The 18641-nt window shown below is 40.7% G+C and overlaps 1 protein-coding gene across 2 annotated transcripts in view; it reads left to right on the plus strand.

Annotated features, from left to right (window-relative positions):
* Positions 1-18641, plus strand: part of snd1 (staphylococcal nuclease and tudor domain containing 1) — a 179868-nt gene that overhangs the window by 149628 nt on the left and 11599 nt on the right. For both annotated transcript variants that reach the window (XM_042404023.1, XM_042404022.1), the window contains exons 20-23: positions 3948-4071; positions 6112-6181; positions 8454-8567; positions 13268-13471. In XM_042404023.1, coding sequence (XP_042259957.1) covers positions 3948-4071; positions 6112-6181; positions 8454-8567; positions 13268-13471 — 512 coding nt within the window. The remainder of the gene's footprint in view (positions 1-3947; positions 4072-6111; positions 6182-8453; positions 8568-13267; positions 13472-18641) is intronic.

The following is an 18641-nucleotide window of genomic DNA, read 5'->3' on the forward strand; positions in this document are numbered from 1 at the left end:
AGTGAAAATAAAAGCAACAAACTGTAAAAGTCCATCAGTGCCATAGATACATGTGGATTAAATATGTTAATCTTAGCTAACCATGGAATATCATAGTATGTCTGTGATGATGCTTGTCAGATACACATTGCAGAGATCAGTGCTGCCTTGCAGGAAACGAAACAAATTTTGGCTACTCGGGAACATACTGTACAGTCTGTGTGAAAATCACTTTAAACAGATCAGTTCGGCAAAAAAGAAAGAAAAAAAAATCATAAAAAAAAAAGAGGCAGACATGAATGCCTTCAGAGCTTCTTCAGCCGGCTCCAAGCGAGATATTTGTGCATGAGAAATCAGCACAAACAGTAACAGCTCGTCGGCACGCTGCATGTGGGAGAAAGAAGCATGATTAGGAGCAGCAGCAGCATGACTGCAATTAAAGTGTAATTCAAAGCTAGTAGCATGATGGCGTACTAGAGCGTTTTAGCAGACAACCTGATTTAACAGCAAAGAATCGGCTGTCGGAAGACTTTTATGCAGAGATTTAGCGGTCTCATCAGCTGACCAGGGCGCTGTTCACGATCTGGTCTTTTCCCAAAATAATGTTTTGCATATTATAGATGCTCCTCCATACAGTTACTCAATCCTGCATTTACCATTTACATGAATAAAGCATTTTCTAATTAGGCTGGTCCAAGAGGACTCATCCATTAAGGCTTCATGCATGTGAATATATACTGTATAACATTTATAGCAGGTAGAACCCTCTTCAAGCTCATGTGTCATTTATTCAGCTCTCTTTCAACCCAAAGTGGAACATGGCCCAGGAACAGAAATAAATATATAAGTGGATGTGTGTAAATATGCACGCATATACACCACACACGCTCTGAGAAGGAATAAGACACACACTTAACTTTTTGAAATTAGACAGGCTGTGACGGCTGTAGCCCGATGCCATTCCACTAAGTCTGCACCAAGCCACTGTGGCAAAGCCGGAGCATAATGATGTAACCACAACGCCTCTGTGTGTTTGTGTGTCTGATGCGAGGGGTTTTCGGGAAGCAATTCATCTGACATGTTTTCCAAAAGCTGCTTTCTCTACAAAACGCTGAGGATGCGTCTGTTTGGTGTGTATGTGTGTACGTGTATTTATACTCCTATTCCCCTCACTGCATTCATCAGCAGTTGGTGTAGCAGTGGGTGGCCAATGAGGTGTTTGGACACCCCAATCCCCCTGACCCCCCCCCCCCCCCCCCCCCCTCCCCTCCACAATCAAACTGAGCTCCCAGTTTTTCCATCACACTCTAAATCCCTCCGTACCCCTCATCAGTGTTTTTCCTCAGAGTTTGACATCGTGCTAATGAAGGTTTGCTGTCTGCTGTTGGTTGACAGCTGCCTGGCTGTCTCTCAGCGCAGATAACCCAGGGAAAACAGCATAATTATTTATATGTTCTTGTTCCGCACAAGCAGAAATAATATTAGGTGTTAATGACAGCGCACAGCATCCATAAAGGAGTAAAGAGAGGTGTGTATTTCAAGGTGAGCCTGTACTGCTGCACTGCCTGCCTCCAAGCTGTTTGTTTTATAGTAACATGCATAGTAAGCAGAACTAACTAATTTTACACACAGACACACACACACACACACAGCTACATTTACGTGTACACAAGAAGAATCAGGTTAGTGGGAGAAATCAGGTGAAGACTTCGGGAAATGTATTTACCTGCGCTGCATTAAGCTGGTTATTTTAAAACCCACAGATGGTCAGTAATCAGGTTTGTCCTTCTTATTTTTTACTTAAGGCTGGCATATTTGGAGTGCATTAGTAATACATGATGCTACTTATTTTTTCTGGTCGGAGCATTTGGACCGAAGGCACAGTGAGACAACAGGCTCCGCAGTATGAGAGTACACAATGTTTCTGTACATGTGTGCACAGAAACACTTATTGACACTTGTTTGTTTTTGTGTCAGTTTAGTTTTGGCTATGAGGATGCATTCTTTCCCAGTCCTAGTCAATATGTTTTGTATGACTAGCATGTACTGATGGATTGCAGTGCAATAAAGGCTAACCCCCCCACCCAAAAAAAACAACAGTTTAAAACCCAGTTAAGCATATACATAGCCAAGAAATCCAGGTTCCCATGAATAAAGTCAGTTGTCTTAACTAAGTATCTCTAAATCCAATACTGTGATTTAGTAAACCTAGATTCTTCTTCAAGAAATGTGTTTACTGCAGTAAGCCAGCACTAAATGCAGTGACTGTTTCTCACTGTTTTATTGTTAGTGGTGTTTTAAGGCTGTGGAAAAGTGAGTAAACATCTAATAAGATTTTATTCCTGCCCTTATATTCCAATATCTTATTATATGAATATGTGTAGTTTTAAGATGTCCATTACTCACGATCCTGGCCTTGCTGCGCACAAACCCTCTCAAGGTGGTAAATCAGTGGAAATGGGCTCTAAATATTCCACTATAGCATTTCACATGGGCCACATAGCTAAACTAGCTACTGCAATTGCTTCTGCACACTTCATACGGCCCCCCCCCACACAGACACACTCACACGCAGCCACTTGCAAACACTAACAGACATGCGTGAGTAAACATACTCCACCATCCACAAACAAATATAATGTACATATTACACAAACACCAGGAAGTGGCACTCACGGAGATGCACATACTTAGTGGCACTCACAATCAGCTCCCCAATTGCAAAACTGGCTGCCACTCACTGCTATCATTAAACCCATGGAGCACTGACTCTCAGTATCTGAATTCTCAAAATCTCTCACCATATCGACAGCCACATCTCGCCTTGAATCCACCATAATAGGTTTGCCGTGCATGATATAATGGCTTGATAGGCCATAAAGGCCCATTGGGAGAGCTGGCTCACTTTACTCAAAGCTATATTCTCCAGCAGGGTCAAACCGGTATTATCTGCGTGGTGCTAATGGGATAACAGCTACAAAAACCACAAATAATTTTTCCGATGTGTATTTCTGGTTTCAGTCTCTAATGGGTAGTTTGGGTTAACATGGATTTTGAGCTGATAGGTTGTGGCATACCATTATCACTGATGTATTTAAGGAAAAAACATCCATAACATCCTTTTTGTCCTTATCCCAAGCTAAAATGTTAAAAAAAAAAAAAAATCAAGGTTTGAAGAGCCCTCTCTTCTTCAGCAATGCAGTTTAATTTGGACTTAATTTTATTATAATAAGCCATATTATAAATACAGTGTGCTATGAAGTAATGAATCTATTTTTTCCACAACAAAAGTGAAAACACTTGTTTAATGTAAATTCCAGTATGTTAACAACATGTATTGGATGTTTACATCCTTGCAACTCTTACACAGTACATGGACTAGGATATATTCACTTCTCATTCACTAATATTCACTCATATTCTCATTCACTAACAGCAAAGAAAACAACCTTAAGAAAAATCCTCAGTCTGTGTCTGTGTAGAAGAAGCACACAGCCATGTTGAGCAAAGTTGCATCAGACTTTTCTCTAGAAGGGAAAACTTCTGTCCCAATAATCTATTTATAGTGATACATCCCTTTAGGTGCTCTGCTGAGATGAGATGTACTTTTGTTCATTTTCTACTGTTGCCCTCGGACCCGCCCTCTGTCAGTCACACACAGTCAACCCAACATGCAAACCAGAGCAAAATGCTTTGAGGCAAATTTTGCTCAAGCACAGTCTACAAAGTTCAACCTTTAATACGAGGAGTAGTAGATAATTTTTAAAAATAGGCAAAACGATAAAGTAGGCAAGGCAAAACAGCAAACAAGTCAATGTCAAAGAAAAGGTTAACAACCTACAGTGATTTAATGGAAGGCAAGTTAGAGAGTAAGTAAATGTTGGAGAATGATAGAAATCAACAAAAACACAAATCAAATTCAGGAAATTGGTTACTCATCTCACATGTCTTTTATCCTCTTTTATCAGGAGGCCAGTTGGAGAGCCTGATGGAGACTATGAGGGCAGAGATCGCTGCCCAGCCTCCTGTGGAAGGATCCTACGCAGCACGCCGAGGGGATTACTGCATAGCCAAGTTTGCTGATGGTGAATGGTAAGCAAACATTTTGACACTTGTGATCATATTTACTATTTTACATATTTGCCTTACAATGACCTTCACCCATTTCATTAGATGGTTAAGCTGAACTCTAAGGCCAGAATTATGCTTCTGCAAAGATAGTTGTAAAAATATCTGCGGACTTGTGCGGAGAAGGGTGTCGACTGTAGATTGCAGTTTGTAATAGAAGGAAAAAACATGTAAACGTATACTGGAAATTCATACAAGAATAAAAGAAACAGACACAGGAACATATGTGCAGCCCAGAGAAACATATTAGAGCTGTAACCCATAACAAGCAGCTTCTCTTATGATAGCTAGTAAAAGTTAGGCTGCAAGCAGGCCACTTGTGATTACTTGAAACAAAATCTACCACAGTTGAGACATGTTATTTAGTTTGGTTGAGCTACATTTGAGACGAATATGTTAGCATGTGTTCTTCCCCCTAAAGAACATCTGACGTTTCATTTTTACCTTGTCTCTATTTAAGCCTGTGATGCGTTAACTGCAGACACCCACAGGGTGTAATTAGCTCACTGCCACAGCTTTGGCCCTTTAGAATCAGCAGTAGCTTGACAGTAACACACACACACACACACACACACACACCTCTTCATCTACTTTCCTCACTGGATGTTGGAAGTTTACAGATGGTCATAGGGACAGATAAAAGTCACAGCGTTCGAGGGAGGCAGAGAGTCTTAAAGTGTGTGTCTATGTGTGTGCACATGATGTCAAGAAGGTGACTTGGAAAAAAAAAAAAGAACGTGAAACTGATTAAAAACCCAAATGTTCCCCCGACACAGGTCAGGTGTGCTCTCTTTTCTTGATCTTTCCCTCCTTTCTCTCCAAGTTTTTGGAGGCAAAACTTACTTACTTACTCTCTTGCCCCCGCCACCATGAGCATTTTTAAAAAAAGGCTATCTGGTGTGAACTTTCACTTTCTTCTGCCTATTGTTTGTATAGAAAAGTCTGTCCTCTTGTCAGCAAAAACAGTAATTCTGTTCCAGGTGGCAAATGTCTGAGATTTTTGTCTTCTGGTTTTTTTTGTTGTTGTTGTTGTTGTTTTTTTTAAACACCCCATATTATTCAGGGAGCTAATTATGTTCATGTTCACATTGTTCTGTGTCCATATCTTTGTATTCTGTTATGCATGTGGAATGTCGGCTTGTTTCATTAGGGGGCTAATTAGAAATTCGTCGCCTTTCAAGGCCTCTTAGAACACCAGCGTCACCGTGAATAGAAAAGGAAAAAAAAAACCCCTGTTCATCAGTCACTCACACTTTGTCTCTCACTTTTGCTTTTGCTCTCTCTCCGCTTGTTGCTGTTCTTTATGTCTTCCCGGTAATCACTTATTCGGTTTTAACTTTGTTCTCTTGTCTCTCCTTTTTGCCCATGTGGGCCTAATTATTTGGTTTTCTCCTGCTGGCCTTGGTTCTCAGCCAATTTGTCTTCCTCGCTCTCGTTTGTTTGTCGGAGTTGGGAGTCAGACAAGTGATGGTCAGATGAAGACACACTTCCTGAATTGAGTCTGAGAAAAGCATGTTCTTCTATAGCTTCTATATGAATTCATGAGTAGGATTTGGCCCATTAAGATAGTTACTTTTTCCTTTAATGTGTCCTTGTTATATTGTGTGTATTTTCATACATGCTGGAAAAGGATATCTTATACAATGAAACCTAACTCTTTTTGATTATCACTAACGCACTTGAGTTATTTGCTACAAGGTAAAAATAGGTTTAAATGTCTGTCCTTTATAGCAAAGAGGGCTCTGTGCAATTTTACAGCCCTGTCATGTGGTGATGGATCCTCTCTGCCCCCCCCCTAACTCTGCCAGCCTCCTCATCCTCTCCCACTCCTCTCCCCCGATCACAACAGACAGACCCTCCAACACCTTCTCCCCAGGGAAATAAGCATGGAATCATTTACTCATCTGCTTTTCCTCTTGTGCCCTCTGTCTTCATCTCTGCTCTATTCTCTCTCTCCTTCCTTCTCTCTCTCTCTCTCACACAATTATTCTTCTGCTGCTGCAGGTACAGAGCCAGAGTGGAGAAAGTTGAGTCACCGGCTAAGGTTCATGTCTTCTACATCGACTATGGCAACGTGAGTATCTTGTGACCATGACTTTGACTTGTGTGTGTGCGCTTGTGTCGGGGGGAGAAAGCAACATCCTCATGAAAAAGTAGTGCTATTGTTTGAGGAAAACACACAAACATTAGCAAAGTTTTGTTATCAAGCCTACAGCCAGAGGGTATGTAGTGTCTGAAGAGGGATTTCTTTTCTATTTCTTGCATCTGTGCAGACCACCAGTTGTTTTGCATATTTCCATGTTCAAAGCAGCCTAACTGCCTTTATGTATCCTTTCAGCTGGAGTACTTAGGACAAATGCTATGCAGGCTTGTTTGTTTCCCTTTATTGTTTATGACTGAAGCAAAGAGTGCAACTGAGTGTATCATTTTTATTCCTTTTCATAATAATGACAAAAGCAGAGCTCCCCCTCTCTCTCTGGATTTCTTTTTTTAAATTCTGTGATGACAGGGCACTACATCCTTGTAAGTGCGTTATTGTGTGTCTTTCTACCCACGTGCATCTACATGCTTGCTTCACCAAGTGGCTCATGCAGCCAACCCCCCGGCCTGCGGGAGATTTCCCATGATGCAGCACAGGGGCACAGTGTGTGACTGACCTCGGAGTAGGGACGGTCTGGGGTTAAGCTGGCAGACGCGATGCGTCCTGGCATCTTGCTGAAAGTGTGACTGTCCGAGGCTGACCTGGCACACAAAAAAAATTGAACTGATATATACCTAATTTTCTACAGTTTGCATCATTTCAAGTTGAGTCATTATGGCCTTGATTTCATGTCTTTATCCTAGTAGTCGGTTATATTGCCACATGTCACAGGCACAGGTCAGCACTTGAATTATTATGTGATCATTAGCAAGCAAAGCAATTCTGTCATTCACTTTTAAAGCCCACATTTACACTGCTGTCAAAATATAGTATGGCGTCAATAAATCTGAACGTTCTAATCCATCCATTCATAAATGTTCAAGGTATTCTCTGTCTAGACTGTACATCCCAATGAACACATTACTCTAAGATATGGGGGTCATTAAATTAACTCCCCACTTCTAATGGCTGTTTTGGTCTGATTTTACACTAGTGAGCTCTCCTCTTGTAGGTAGCCTGTGATCAGTTATTGGTCATTGCTCATATTAGCTCATACATGTCAGGATCTATTAACTTTATTGCTTCATTTCATTGAAATGGAGTAAATACATTTCATGTCAAGAGAATGCTGTGTAAAGTTTGTAACCAAATACAGATTGTCATTGCAAAACGAGATTCATAAAAGAACACCGAAATGAATGTAAACTTTAATCTGATGATTTCAAATGTAAACATTTTCTGTCTTAAGCACTTTATAGGAAATTTACTTTGTTTGTTGATTCTGTTTCCCAAAAATGAACATGTAGCACTGGCAGCCTTGAAAAGTCATTGTATTCAAATATACAATAACGACAGTGGCAAGTATTGTTGCCCTCTTACGTTTTACTCATCTCAGTTTGTTGTCTAATCTGACAAGAGTCTGGGAGCTATCAAGTTGACGTCTGTTGTCATCTTTACTCTTAGCTTTTAGCTGAGCAAGAGAGCAGATGGGGCTTAGTGAAAGGAGCCTCAGTACTGCTATAGACACAGCTGTGAAATGATTGGTAAGGTAACATATACAAGCATGCAGCCCTAAAGCTACAAAATTGCATCTGTCCTTCTTTCACAGTTGTAAACTATCATCGTTAAAGTGACGAGAATTAGCTCAGAATCAAGGAGAAATATAAAATGCATTACAGGGTATGGGATCGATGATACAGCCTGAATATTTGCTGTTTCGTTTGAGACTGTCGTATGGCCTTCAACTGAAAATGTTCTTGATTTGAGAGATGCACTCAGTTATGCCCAAAATTCAGAAAGTGAACTTTCATCACAAGCTTTCAACAACCTTGTTACACATTCCTGTTTCATCTCAAGATTTCATTTTGTCATAACCTCATGTATCATAACCGAGCAAGCCAGACATTTTCTCCTAAATCTCCCTTGGCTTCCTTCAGTGTTGTAGTAACAAGAGGTGGATGTCTCTGTCATGTTTGCTTAGGTGTATTCATCATCACAGACGTGCACTCCATTTGTTATTGTGCTTCACTTTGAGGTTCCATAACCTCAAGCACATAAACCCAAGAGTAAATAGCTTTGAACATAAACCCAGACTTTACAGGTATTTGCACTTAGTACTCCATATTAGAGAAAAGCACCATGTCAACTGTCTTGAAGAATGTTTTATATTGAATCTAATTTCTGTCTTTTGATCATCGTTCCTCAGAGAGAAGTCGTGTCATCCACCCGTCTGGCTGCCATACCCCCTGCCTTCAGCACCAGGACCCTGCCAGCACAGGCCACAGAGTATGCCTTTGGTTTCATCCAGGTCCCACAGGACGTAAGTGCATGGATGAACACGTGCAAAGAGGAGATACAAGACGGGTGACAAATTAAAGGAAAAACCAACATTAAGTGTCTTAGTGAGATGTTGGGCCTTGGCATTGATTGTACAAGTCTCTGAACTCTACTGGAGGGAGGAACATCATTCATCCAAAAGATATTCCCTGTAGGGGTCAAGCATTCAGGCCTGTACCATTCTCTTGGTGTACGCCATACATACACTCATCCACTTGTTGAAAATTGCTCGTCTGTTTTTCCTTACATATCACTCTAAAACATGAGCATCACAGTCATAAAATGTGAGCTGTCAACCACAATTTCCAAACTTATTTACAGACGTTTTCCCGTAGATCTAAATGCAGATGTCACTTTAATCACTGTTCCTATTGAAACACTAACCAATTGAGCAGTCTTTGTGACTGAAGCTCCTGCCATCCGTGCCCCAACAATGAACCCTCTTCAAAGTCACTTAGATCTTTTCCTTTTGCCATCTTGATACAAAATCAGAATCAACAGGGCCTGCTCAGCATTTTTATACATGCCATACATGATTTGATGTTAATTGCTTAATTGTACCATGCAGTGCAACTGTGTGGAATCATCTGCATTTGTTATGTTTCTCCACTCATTTATTCAGGTTTTTCCTTTAATTTGTCACCTGTTTTTTTTGTATGTGTCGCAGCTGGAAATATCAAAATTAACTCTCCGATATCAAATTCTTCAGGCTCATTTTCGGATAACTTTTGAAAGTTGACTTTCTTGGCAAGACATAAAAAAAACTGTTTGAGTTTCACTTATCACACAAGGTGATAAGTCTGTAACTGACAGACAGGGTCGAGTTTTCATTCCAAGCAAGTATTGGTGGAAATTATGCTCATACATAATGCATGTAGTACAAAGCAGACCGAGCAATGACAAACACCAAGCCACTGATTTACTTGGTTGCAAAAAATAAGAGAATAATTGACACACTAGCAGATAGACGTTAACATTTAATGAACAATTTGATAACGCGCACTATATTTCTTCAGCAAACTAGATTCTCAAACATCCTCTACAGATATAAAACATCCAGGTACCGTGTTTGTGTATTTGTGCATATAAATGTCTTATCTGATAGCAAAGCAGCAGTTACTGTTTTTTCCGCATTCCTAATCTGCTTGTTTACATCTGGGTGTGTTTACTCAACCCCCAGTGACCGGCGTGTGCAAGTGACTGTTTTGTGTGCGTCAGGGGGTCAACTCATTGGTAGCATCCTGAGCCTGCAGCATCCTCAATAGATACAAACATGTTTTCATCCGGTTATGTGCCTGATTGGCACAGTTCTAAGCGCTGTCTTAAATTGGGTGTGTGTGTGTGCGCATCTGAGAGTGTGTTTGTTTAAAGGGTATTTGTTCCTCTTAAGCTAGATAAGGTGCAGAGCATTTATAGTGTCATATTTTCTTAGAATTAATGGTAACTACTTTTTTCACAATGGATTTTGTTTGTTTGTTGCTATTTTGGAATATTTATCTACACTCATTTGGCAGTTTATTAGACACTAGCTAAAACTAATTCTGTACAGTACTGTAATAAATTCTACATTCATGAAGGGCGCAATGTGTACATTTTCTTGATTGTATCAGAGAGGTGTTGATTAAGTTTTATGGTCATTTTTGAGGCTGCTGAATCGTATTGCGTAATGCCAGACAGACATTTAAGGATTACACAAATTGGCCACCCAGACTAATTTAAGTATTGGGCCAAATTTCTGCCAGAGCAGTTGTCGTTTAACATTCGGTTTTAGGGAGGCCACAACACTAGATTAATTGCCTGAAGGATCAAAACGTCAGAAATTTAGTCAACCCTTTTGCCATTTTAAAAATTTGAAGGTCTGATTTGGAAGTTGAAGGTTCTTATGAAGGCCCTTATTTTTTGAAAAAGTTAACTTAAATACTTCCCTATTTTTCTAACAAAATTTAGACACATTGGCTTCTCAGTAGATGTTTGTATCACAGCTTCACTCAGTCAATTCAGTGGCTCAGTGGTAGCGGTTTGTGTGTGTGTGTGTGTGAGAGAGCTCGTAGTAGTGCCTGCATGCATGCTGTCACCTGTCTCCTGAGTCAGTGTCTCCTGAAGGATGAAGTGGCCCATCTGTTGGTCCAGCCCAGGGGACACAGGCCTCACCTAGACTTTACAGCCCCAAGACACACAAAACACACACAAGCTTTACCACATGTAGGAAGCTGACACGCACCTTACACCTCTCCTTCTCACTCTCTGTCACTCCGCATCAGTCCAACCCTTTTCCTGTTCTTTCCACTTTCTCTCGGTTTTCCTTTCATGTGTTTGTCGTCTGCTTTATCTGAAGCTTTTTACTGTGTCACTCACGCTGACAGCGTGGTGCCCCACTTGTACTGCGCCTTTGCTGCCGCACGCTGGAAAGGTTTCTCTCAACCCGCCACCTGATGCCCTGAAAAAAAAGTGTCTGTCTTTAAGTTATGACTTCATAGTCAGTCTTAAAATCTTTCTTTTAACGCCGGCAAAATTCTGCCAGTGGGACGAGATCATCCCGCTGCTTTCCAGTGCCGTTTCATAAAATGTTCCATAAAGTGACAATATGTTCAGTAGGGTCGCTGTGCACTCACATGGTTCTGCTGTTTTGTAGGAAAAACACTTACCTGAGATGTGTACTTGTAACTTGACAGAGTAGGAGGCACAATGCACATGTTATTTCAATGACATCCCACCGCAGCAGCTATCACTATCCGAGCAACAACTGCTCCGAGCCATCTTTTCTAGCACTAATTCATTCAGTTTTTATTGTGGTTGTTGTGAACTCTCAGCTGCCTGCACTCCAGGACACGCCGCCACTTCTTTATTATGCCTCGTCAGCTAATTAAAGAAAGTAGTGCACGCCAAGAGTGCGCTTGTAAAAGTGATGAACAACAAAATCTTAAAAATATCAGGTGCCCTCTTGAAGTCTAGTCTACACCATTGGCACTCCTGAATGCAGCGGTTAGTAGACGACTGAAAATGTTAACTCAGGTATAAATAAAATCACTCATTAAAAAGTTGCACAAGGTCACACATGGACAAATGACTTTTTCCTTTTTACCCATTAGGATTCTGCAATTTATTTTTTGTTTGAAATGAAAATTTATTGATAATTATTTACCTCTTTTCATGTATTTTGTCTTTAGCATGACTTCTAGTAAAGACACTGAACCTCAGTAGTTTCTGTAACACAAGGTATCAAAAACTCAAGTATCTAAAGCTGCCATTGAATACTTGGTCAGGTTATTGGTCTTCACTTATATTTGATCATATTTTTCCTGATTTAAATCTAAATTTTTCTAATTTTAGACTGATTCATGTATGCAAAGCTACTATATGCAATTTGACAACACTTTAAATTCTTGAAAGAAGATATCAAAAGTGTTGTTTTTGTATCGGTAACCAAACTGTGATATATCAAATTGGCCCTAGTGTTGAAAAAATCAAACAGTATATATTAACAGGAGTAAAATGCAAATATTTTAGCCTTCTCTTAAAGCATCTAAAGCGCTTAACCAGGTTTGTTCTGTTCATATGGTGGACAAGACAGGGTCACTAGGAGTCTCTCATTAAGGCGCTGTCATGAGTGTAAATGTATTCTTGTTCTGTAATGCTCTCCCTGCGTTTTGCCTCTCTGCTCCTATGTCGACTGTCTCTCTTCCTCTATCTCTCTTCCCTCTGTCTCCCTCTCGCCCTGAGCTCCCCTGCAGCGTCTGTGACAAGTTGACCAGGGGGAGAGCGGGGACAAAAAAGGCCCTTAGTTTTGTGCCTTGAACAAGCTTCCCCTGCCCACACATACTCACACACACATACACCAGACACGCACATACCCAAGGGCAGCTAGCTCGAAGGGGGTTGCCATGGAGACAAGACCAGGGCGAGAAGAAGGGAAGCGAAGAGATAGATGGTGTAGGGGAGGGATGGATGATGGCCAGGGACTGATTTTTAGTTTTTAAGTGTCTTCCTGCCTTTGAAGACGCAGCTCCCTTGTTTTTCTTGTTTTCGCCCTCACTGCTGGAGGACACGAGGTCAGGATTGTATTGCAGCTGTTCCGTCTTCTTCTACACCACATGTTCAATCAAATGCTGGCCTTTCACATTTGAGAAGGTTAGGAATAAGAGAGGGTGAGGTAACTGAAGAATGAGAACGAAAAAGAGAGGTAAGGGACATGACGAAGAGGAGAGTGGGTGAGGGTCAGACCATTAGACAGTTCAGCCAAACTAAAGTAGGTAATTGGGGTGCCACACAACTGGCAGATTACTGTGTTAGTGATCATGTAACTTTGATTGATTGGTGAGTGATATTTGATTGTGGTGTTACTGACCAAGACTATTTACAGTAGTGAGTAGTTTTTTTATTTTACAGAAATAAGATCACAGCAAGGTTCATGTACATGTAGGGTGTTTGTCAGCCTCTGCGTTGCATATCTTTGTGTTTGTATGCATTTCTGTTAAGGAGTCATCAGTGATAGCATACTAATTATCCTTTTCACCTTTCTTCCTCACTCTCTCCCTCCCTCCCTCCCCACTTCTCTTCCATTATCTCCTCAATCTTCCTTTTTTCCCGCTTCAATTCCACCATCTATTACTGCCTCATTTATTCTCCTCCCGCCTCCTCTTTCCTCCCAATCTTTCGGGTTACATCCCATGTCTACTTCTCCAGGAGGACGCCCGTGCCGACGTGGTGGACTGCGTGGTGAGGGACATCCAGAACAGCCAGTGCCTGTTGAACGTGGAGTACTCCGGTGCCACCTGCCCACATGTCACAATACAGTTCGGGGACACCAAGGAGGACGTGGGCCTCGGCCTGGTCAAAGAGGGCTTGGTCATGGTGGATGTCCGCAAGGAGAAGCACCTGCAGAAGATGGTATGTTAAGGGATGAGAGTTTGTTTTGAATGTTGAGGCTTCTTGTTCTTGTTTCTCCGCCTGACTCGAACTGGTTGTTTTAACATTTAGGCATCTTGTTGCTTTCTTTGTCTATGTTAAAGACAATTTCTGGTCTCATAGGGCTGTAGACTGGGCAATTATGGTTCATTGTATTGCCAAAAACTGTAGTACAATACCCACTCGACTTTCTGTCGGTAATGAATCTACACACAACAAACAACGCTGACTTACTTACAAATGTTGGTACATACATGGTTAGAAAGTCAATGTCTGCTTTGGTAAATTCTCTATTAATTGCTCAGCCCTACTCTGTACAAATCAAAGTTTAAATATTTTAAAATATTATTTGATTTCTCTTAACCACCTTCTTGTTATTCAGTGGCTCACTGTGCGTTTTGAAATGCACAAGTATGGATCAATATTTGTGTCTTAAATGATAAATCGTAACAGTGGAGTCAGTCAGCTGATCGAGTGGTAGCAGGTGCCGCTTCAAAGTAAATGCACAGTAAATGTTTAACATCGTCATTGGTAAATTGGCACCTTGCGTATCATTTAATGTTAAAAGATCCATATGTTTCCTATGGCTTTCTGACAGTTCAATAATTACTACATTTCCATTTTAGCATGCATTTACTCACTGCTTTTCATCTCAGAGTTTGTCATGTATAGATTTTTTTTTGATACATGAAAGCTAATATTACGCTAAATGCCTGTAGACATTGTAAAGGGAACTCTATGGCACAAGGAACATAATTGCTCTCCTCACTTGTCAATCCACAGTCACAATATATGTGCACACACCTCTACAATTTGCCTCAAATGGTGGCCATTTTGTCAAACCATGAAGCATCGCTCATTTACTTTCCCTCCTCATTATGCTAATTCCCCCAGCAGACTCAAAGCCACTCTGTACATGAAGATAAAGAAAAATGGAGGATATTTATTCCTGCTGCAATTACTGCTTCCACACAGCCCCCAATATTAGTCACTCTGCCATTTATTTAAAAATTGCGACGCACAAAGGAATGGAGAAATATGTCCACACAAGTGTAATTGTTCATCAACATATCAAAATGTATATTCATATGAATTAGAGGCTGATGGAAAGAGCACATTCTTTCACACAATTAATTCACTCACACACACGGAGATGTAGTTACTAGCTCATTTTTGTACACACTAAACATCACCGATAAAAGCACTTTCTTCCTCACAGTCAGTCAATAAAAGACTGTGCATCATTGTGAGTGTTCTGACCTCTGACCTCCAAAGAGTAGCCGGAGGACCATAATGCAGTCTCAGGGTAATGGACCCTATAGACAAAAGACAGTGATTAAAACCTCCCAGCCATACAACTAATAGGCTTATAGACCGCACAGATTTAGGTTTTGTTGGATCAAATGGTTTCTCTTTAGTATTCAACAGCTGCGTCTCCAGCGTTTGTCTCTTCCTTGCTGGCTACAATATTTTGATCTGGAGAAAGCTTAACAAGCTGCAGTATTGCCAATGTGCTTACAAGTGTGTGTGTTAATGCAAGCTCTTCAGCATTTCTTGTTGATAATTCCACTCAAGTCTGCTTCCAAGCTCAAAGATCTGGAGGCTGAGATATTCCTTCTCTGCAAAAACAAGATGAAGTGTAATTGGGCCACTTTTCAAAATCTCTAAATGGAGCATATGAACTTATCTTTCATAGAGGGGGCATGAGCTTAATCTGCACGCTGCGATTCTGCTGTATACGTTAGTTAACCAGTTATATGTTAGTTATTAGAGCTGGGAGATAAAATGTAATATCATATGTGATTTATTTATCATAATACCGATTACTTAAAGCCTTTATTAGAGGTGGTAAAACTTTCTAAATTAAAAGCTGGTGTTTAAATCAGTATTTTTGTATGAACATTGGGTTAGGTTAATTTTCTGTATGCTGACTTTTGCCTGTGAGCTACTGGATTCATTTGTTAGCGAGCTGCATTCCTGTCTCTGAGCAGGACTGCAGCTGCCGCTGGTGCGACAACAGAAAATATTATCTTTCCGGGGCAACACAGCCAAAAAGTGCTCTAAGATACAACCTTTTGTTGACGTCTGGATCCGTGCCCCCATCCTTTTCCTCTTTTATAGAAAGTTTCCCTTGAGCTTTTGATAGTGTAGTATCCAAGCCTTCTCACTTTGCCAGCTCACCCCGAGCTCTTTCTCTCCTCCCTTCCCTCTTTTCACTCATCCAGACTATCAGCCTCCTTGTAAAACTGACTTTTTTCCTTCCTATCTGTTCCACTTTGGCTCTATTCTTTATTCATTATCCATTCCAAGGGATTGGAACATGGTCATTGTAATCTGTACTCTCGTACTAAGCATTGCCTAACAGATGGGCTCTAATGTTCGGTGGCACTTCAGTGACTATCAATAGTCAGTCATAAGTGCACTGAAGGTTAACACCAGTCTTTGAGGATGGCATTGTCCCAAGAGGGAGAGCAGAGAGGGATATTCATCCATTTGGGGCTTTATTTCTTTTTTCATATGCATTTCTGCTTTAAGCCCTACATTTGCGGATGCTCTCTGTTCACACCATATGGATGACTATTGAGGCCATACAGTATCATAGCAAAGAATAAACATCATATTGAAAGTGTAGGTGAAAAAATGATCATATGCATGCCAGCTGCTGGTATCTGATTGAAGGCAAGTGGGATAAATAAAAGTAGGGAGATAGTGGAAAAACTGGAAATCAAAGTACAATTGATATGCATGACTTAGTGGGGGGGAGACTGACAGTGACCCAGAGGTGTGGACTGACGACAAAGTGCGGGATTAAAGTATAACTGACATTTTCTCCTCCGGAATGGATTGACCTAAAAATACAAACCAACATCAACACCCAACACAATATATTTCATACCATTTGTATCAATTATACCTGCTTAGTGTGCACGCACGGTATAGCAGATTTAATGTCATAGTGTTAAAGTTTAATCTGTCATACATCTGGCATATCATGTGTACATCTCCTGCACATGTTGTTTATGAGTCTTTTGATATTTAGATTATTGTGGGTGTGTGATATGATTGCTTTATCACCAGCGCAGCATTTGAAGCAGAAGGGACATTATGTACTTTACGTTTTACACAGCAGCTACAGTATTTCAGGGCTCCAATAATATTGACACGTCTGGTTATGGATTTTCACTGTATGTCACTCTGCCATGTTCCTCCCTTACAGATTATGTCTGTCTTGTCACGCTGCATCACATTATTCACCTCTCCTGTCAGTTATTTCTCTTTACCACTCAGACATTTTAAATTCACACGTAGAGCTCGCAAACTATCGGAGGCCTCAGCTGAAGCTTTTGAGGAGATTCTGTGGATTCGCAGGTACAATTGGCTGCCATGCAAAGTGGCAGCAGATCACACATTACCATGTGAGCTATCATAAATGAGCTCTTAATAAAGCTCGACAATAACGGTTGCCCTGAGCAGCCAGATTTAGGGCAGTGTCAACCATGTAATTTAGTCTGATTGCGCTGCCGTTGAAACCTCTATTCTTGAGTTGAAAAAATAAATCTGTATTTCTGGCCTTTTTGAATAAATTCTATCAAATGCAGGAATAAGTCTGCATTCATTGATTTTTCTCAGAATTAGGGTTAGAAATCACATCAGAAATAGCGAGAATGAAAGAAATGAAAAAAGCAAAAACTTCAACTTCAGGTAGAACTTAAAATTGAAGTATAATCCCATTGAACCATTACAATTATGGTTATAGACCACTAAAATATGTCAGCTGAACTCTGGCAATCAAAAGATGGTGTTTGCCAAGCTTGCAAACTAAAACTTCCTGTTGGGCTCTTTCATATATACACACGCTTTTTTCTTCTCTCTTGTTCTGACCTGAGACTCACATACCGACTTCATGCCTTCTCCACCTCAGGCACAGTAGATATACTAAGCTATCCTTAAATTGTCCTGGCACTGTCAACTATATACTGCTAGAATGGCAAGTTGCCACTCTGGCTCACAGACACTCACTAACACACACTTCACTCTCTCACTTCATTCCTCTTAATGTCTCTCTCCATTCATTGCTCACAGTCTGATTTCTTCCATTTTTTTTCTCCTTCTCTTTCCTGCACCCATTACTATACATCGCATTACTCAGTTTTTCCTCCTATCACTTCTTATCTCTCCAGTGCTCTCCTCATCTTTTTTTCTTGTTTACTCTCCATTCCTCTTACTCCATTTCTTTGCTTTCTGCACCTCACTCCCTCTCTTCACTGTACTTGTCATTACTACTTTTATCCTCCACTCATACTCACTCCGAGTCTCCTTTTTAACCTTTGCTATTTATGTTATCCAAACTGAGCTCCAGCACTTCATTTAGACAGCAATGGGGAGGCGGCTCGTTTGGCTTTTGCGTGTGCTTAATTTGCATTTTGTCTTTCAGTGCTATGTCATGATGAACAATAATCCCCAGGAATTAAAGTGGAGAGGCGCTCAGATCAGACCTGGTGTTGGCCTCATTATGAGCTGTGATTTAAAATGCTGTTATCTGCAATTATTTGCATCTTGCATCAGCCGATTCTGCCCTGTGAACCCACACTGGGTTGATAGTAATGCCCTGCTTTCATAATTTAAAGTGATGGCATACAGTAGAGGGACACGAACTGTGTGTATGTGTTTCTGTAGTGTATTTGAAAGAGCAAGTGAAGGAGGGAGTGGGCTCGAAACATAACTAGATACACTAGAAATATATGTTTCTCCCTTTCTACCTGATTGGGTACACAAGTAAGTCCCTGTATTCACTATCATACCCAGACCTGATATTTCTTTTTCTTTTTTTTTTTTGTGGCAACTCTATCTGGAATGAGTCTGTCATGACAGCTCAATTGGAAGATGACTGTGTGGTTAGAAGCACTATCTTTTGTGCTCTGCTGCTTTTCACCAGTGTTTTCTGTCAGCAGCAGCCACCAACAACATGACTGATTCAAACTCTGGAAGGCCACCGGGTGCTAACCGTCTCGCCCAGTCACCTCAGCTAACTGACATCAGCGCTAGTGCCTGAAGTTCATTAGCGTTACAAGCTAATAATCTCCAGTTTGCTAATTACAAGTCAATTACAAACATGGAAGTGTCTGTCACTCCCTTGTTGGCACAATTATTA

Source organism: Thunnus maccoyii, chromosome 23, assembly GCF_910596095.1.
Source record: "Thunnus maccoyii chromosome 23, fThuMac1.1, whole genome shotgun sequence".
Taxonomy (NCBI): Eukaryota; Metazoa; Chordata; class Actinopteri; order Scombriformes; family Scombridae; genus Thunnus; species Thunnus maccoyii.